The 5,368-nt window shown below is 38.6% G+C and overlaps 1 protein-coding gene across 1 annotated transcript; it reads right to left on the bottom strand.

The window, feature by feature from the left end:
• Positions 1-529: 529 nt before the first annotated feature.
• Positions 530-868, bottom strand: LOC142165101 (uncharacterized). Its single transcript, XM_075223729.1, has one exon. The coding sequence runs from the start codon at positions 866-868 to the stop codon at positions 530-532; it is 339 nt and encodes a 112-aa protein (XP_075079830.1).
• Positions 869-5,368: the final 4,500 nt, after the last annotated feature.

The raw sequence follows: 5,368 nt of genomic DNA, 5'->3' as shown, positions 1-5,368 counted from the left end.
TCGTCCTTGTCCTTAATGCACCTTACTTGATCCAGATCCCGAGCCTTCCGCTCTCTTGCCTTGGCCAGTCGGAATAACTTCTTCTCCTCGCCTTTGGTCACTAGTTCCTCATACATATGAGAAAAGGTCGTAGCCTTAGTCTCCAAAACTGCCAGATTCGCCTCCTTCCTAGCTACCTTATACCGCTTACTGTTCGCTCTCATATCCTCTTCTCCAGTGCTCCCTACTAGCTTTAGGTACACTGCCTTCTTCGCTTCTACTTTAACTTGGACCATTTCATTCCACCACCAGTAGCTTTGTGACCACCAGAGTACCCCGGCGAGACCCCTGACACCTCTCTCGCCGCCTTCTTTATAAATCCGCCATCGTCGACCACATAATGCTCGCGTCTCCACTACTCCTTAGGCTTCCATAGCCGATAACCTCCCTTCCAACTCTTGAGCTTTATCCTTAGTCAAGGGACCCTACTTGATCCTCGGACATCCTCGTGCAGTCCTGTTCTTCCTCTTTATCAAAATACCAACGTCCATCACCAAGAGATATGTTGCGTAGCGAGGGTCTCACCCGGGATAACCTTACAATCCTTGCATAGCCCCCTGTCACATTTCCTAAGGAGGAGATAGTCAATATACATCTTTGACACCATGCTTTGGAAAGTAACTAAATGCTCCTCCCTCTTCGGAAATCTCAAGTTTGCAATCACCAACTCAAATGCCTTTGCAAAATCCAGCAACAAGGTACCTCTTCCATTCTGATCCCCAAAATCGAAGCCGCCATGCACCTCACTATAGCCATCTGCAGATGACCCAATAAGCCCAATGAAATCCTCTCCTATAAATAAACTCTCGGCAGGTGGAATATTACGCATAATCTCATCCAAACCCTCCTAGAAGCGCCTTTTAACCTCCTCGTCCAAGCCTACTTTGTCACAGCCCAAAAACTACTAGTCGTGATAGCACCAAACTCGACCCGCTAGGTAAACCAATTAACAGTCACTACAATCCAAATGAGATTATAGGAAAAATAGTGAAGAATTATCGGAACATTTATATATATTAACTCAAGGACTGGTAGTACGAATTATGAGCTTCTAAGACTTGGAATTTACAAAGTTGATACAAAAAAATCACACGATCTGTTTAAAAGTTACATAAATAGATTATAAAAAATATTCTAAGGCTACCAAGGACAAGTGGCAGCTATATCAGGAATGCACGAACCTCTTCAGAGTCAGATCCCGACATCATCAGCAGCTCTGCTCCAAAAATCTGCACGCAAGGTGTAGAAGTGTAGTATGAGAACAACCGACCCCATGTACCCAGTAAGTATCTTGTCTCACTTCGTCGAAGTAGTGACAAGGGTTTTTAGCTAAAAATATTCTTACTATTATAACATGTACAATAGATTAACAGTATAGACAGTTTAAGAACATAACAGATAAGGGTACCATAAACAACTATGCGAGGCAGTAAACGATTACTAGGAGAAATCACAGTAGTAAATTCATAATCTTTCCTAGTGCGAGAAGTATATCCAAGATATCAAATCAAATGGCATGGTAACACCCTTCGTGCTTTTATCTCTTCCTATATATATATATATATATATATATATATATATATGTGTGTGTGTGTGTGTGTGTGTGTGTGTGTGTGTGTGTGTGTATGTGTGTGTGTGTGTGTGTGTGTTTTGAGAAATTAGCACGACAACACTCGTTGTGCGTTTATCTCATCCTTGCCAAATATGCATATAGCAATACCAACCAGGTAGAATAATTTCTAACAATAATGTCCACAAAGTAGAGAGTACCCAGAAAGTAACCAATAAGAAGTCGAGAGCATATAGAAAAAAAAATAAACGAGATAGAGGGAACAAAAGTAATGACAGCAAGTATGGTAGAAGAACGTAAATTTCACTAACTAACATGGTTGAAGGTTTAGATGTAAATATAACTAACAAGAAGGGGAAAAAAGCATGATCTTTATAAATTAACAAGTAGAGGCATGAATGACTAACATGGTAGAAGACTTGTACTAAAGTGTAACAAAATAAATACGACATGGATATAGATATAACAACAGGAAGTAGGCATGGTATTTGCAAGTTAAGCAAGTAGAAGACATGGGCAACACCACAACAGTTGATATAGAGAACAAAGACAGAACAATAACGACAAGTCACATAAGAACCATAAGTACGATAATAGCAGCTCAAGGTAAAGACATGAATGTATATACAAGGAAAAGATATGACAACATAATGCATGTCCCTCGTCCTCACCTACATAGAAACACCCTTCGTGCCATGAACTCGTGATAACATAAACAAATGATAATATAAACTCAATGGCACGGCATCACCCTTCGTGCTTTACACTCAAATAAAATGGCATGGCATCACCCTTCGTGCTTTACACTTTTTCCTCTCATGATAAATATATGAAATAGCACGGCATAACCCTTCGTGCTTTACACTCGCCCTCACATGATAATATATTTACAATGACACGGTATCACCCTTCGTGCTTTACACTCTTCCTCACCAAGAATACATATATCAATGACAAGCAAAATAGGAAGCATAATTAACATCAAGGAGAGTGGTTAAACAAATATTCCAAGTGAAACTCAATCACCACTTTCAAGTCAACAATAGTTCAATCAATCCTCAAGAACCTCATTGTGCAGGTATTTCATCAAATCTCAAAATTATCTACAACTTAAGTATATAATCTAATATCCCAAGAATAACAATCGTAGATGTCACGCCCTAACTCGGGGAGCGCGACCGGCGCTCAACCGAGTGAACCCCCTTAAGCAAGCATGTTGAACACTTTCTACCCAAACTCACTCATGTTTTAAAGAGAGTTCATAACATTGTTAATTAACCAACAAGGAGACCATGTATACAATACCAAATTGTTTTCATTAGTTACTTCATTTTTAATGTCTTAAAATACAAGCATTTTCATAATCTGAGGTGGAATAAGTTTTTCAAACACAACATAACTTATTTTACTTTCCCAGCAACCATGTACAACCCACACTATGTCTACGAAGCCTCTAATAGATAAAAAATAATATTACAAAAGTGCCACCAATAAGGCCCCGGCTATACATCAAGTACAATACATAAGAAACAAAAGATGTATGACCCCAAAATGAAATGGGGCTCACCAAGACTGTTGGGAGGAGGGTGTACCACTATCGCTGAGCAGCACTGCCTGCTATGGAACCACCTGCATCTATTTAAAGATGCAGTGCCCCCGGTAAATGGGATGTTAGTATCGTCGAATAGCACTAGTATGCATAACTAAACACCATCTCTATAGAATGAACAATAATACAAGAAGGGAAAATCATGAAATCAATAGAAGCCTCAAACAATACCATAACATCAAGCTAAAAACCACAAAAGCTTTCAAGTAGATTTCTATAATTTTAGGTTGGTAGATCTTTAGTACTGATATTCCATCATTCACAATACCAGCGTACTTTTATACGGAGTCCGATCATGACCCAATCGGCTAGGCCGCCTCATTTGAGACATCCACCACAATGACAATTCCAATTTTAGTTTCCAGTTTCAATTTCCATCACAATCACCACCATGTGTGCAACATGGCATCCGATCACGGCCCAATCAGCTAAGTCGTCCCACCCGAGACATTACCACTTTCTACCAAACATCTCGCTTTAATCTTCTTTCACATCTTTTCAGTTCATCTGCACTAGTGGCCACAATTATTATAACATATTTGGAACTTGGCCGTATTTCATAATTCAATTTCTTTTCCACATTCCAATATGATTATCATCATCAACAACAACAAGGCTTTTCATTCAAGAATTTGATTACTCATGTGAGCAATTTAGAATCTAAGGCACATAGAGACTTTTCACACAATTTGGCATAACAATCTTTATTCGAATTTGACTTTATGTCTAGGCATTTTTTGCACATATTCCATGTTTTTAACACCTCCTCGGATAATAAGATAACAGGATGGAAGCATTGGAATACTTATTGCACATATATTTTTCAACGCAAGCACATTCGGAATAGCGATTTCTATAACGTTCAATTTGGGACTTACACCGATTACATGAATACCATGGGATTCAATTCTAAGAAAAGGGGGTTTTAGCCATACATACCTCAATTGAGCTTCTTAAAACTCTAAAATGTTCCGGAATATTAGCAAATTCAATCTATTTTAGTAATATAACAAAATTGAACCAAAATTAGGAAAACGATCATGATTCTAGCTCACTTGAGCATTTTATCAAACATTGTGTGTGTATTAAGGTTTTAAGGTCACTTTTTATGAAAGATGTCATCATCCCTCAACACACTTTTTACTATTTTTAGCCCACAATCTTCCTACACTCTTTTATCATATATGCATACAAGATGAGCAACTCCCATCCCCATGAACTATCTTACTAATTGCAAAATTCTAGATAAAATTTGAAATTGAGGGCTAGGGTGTAGAATCTTACCCTTAGGATGAAAACCTTTGTGTTTTCCTTGTTAATCTTCCAAGATTTGAGAAAAAATTGAAGAACAATTGTTGGGGAACACTTTCCCACTCTAGGGCACTCTCTCACTCTAAAAATATCAGGTTTTAGCTCAAGAAATGGTCCATTGCTTCTATTTAACGAAATGGGGGTCGGATTATTAAAAAACCAACTTTGCACAGCAGCGGCATATAGGGCGCCATGTGGGGTGGAGCGATAGTGAAAAATGTGCCTAGAAACGAACTTTTGAAGTTTTCTGGAAATCCCCACAGGCGTGCCGCCTGGGGCGGTGCGGTTGTGTAAAATTCTGCCAGCTTTTGGTAATTTGGTCATAACTTCTTGTAGGACTGTCCAAATGAAATCAGAAACTAGACTCGAAGATATTTTATTTGATATGTTTTTAATCACATAACTCCTGATATATGTATAGATATGCTTGTCCAAAGTTTGGTCTTGCTCACTCTCATTTGGAACTTTAGTCTATCATGAAATTTTCCAACTTGCCTTGGACTTAGGCCTCTCCTTAGATCTCACATCACTTATAATATGCCTTGTACACTTATTATTGTATCCAATTGATATCCATGATATTAGTAGCCCTCGTCTGCATACAAAGTAATATAACTAGCACACATCAACTTTCTTAATAGCGCTTAAGTACTTCGAAATTTTCCGGGGTGCTACATTCTCCCCCACTCAGGATCATTCGTCCTCAAATGAGAAGTAGAGTCGACCCCAACACTGAACATAACTTAACTATTTCCTGACACACCTTAAGCTCCCAAATTTTTGACTATCTCTCAAATTTTCTAGAAAATTCGGCAGAGTTTCCCTTGTAACTGGGCATA

Source organism: Nicotiana tabacum, chromosome 10 (genome assembly GCF_000715075.1).
Source record: "Nicotiana tabacum cultivar K326 chromosome 10, ASM71507v2, whole genome shotgun sequence".
Taxonomy (NCBI): Eukaryota; Viridiplantae; Streptophyta; class Magnoliopsida; order Solanales; family Solanaceae; genus Nicotiana; species Nicotiana tabacum.
This window is presented reverse-complemented; position numbering and strand designations above follow the sequence as displayed.

What these genes read in the sequence shown, in the direction of transcription:
- LOC142165101 (XM_075223729.1), bottom strand. Translation starts at nt 868, where the DNA reads ATGCGTAATATTCCACCTGCCGAGAGTTTATTTATAGGAGAGGATTTC.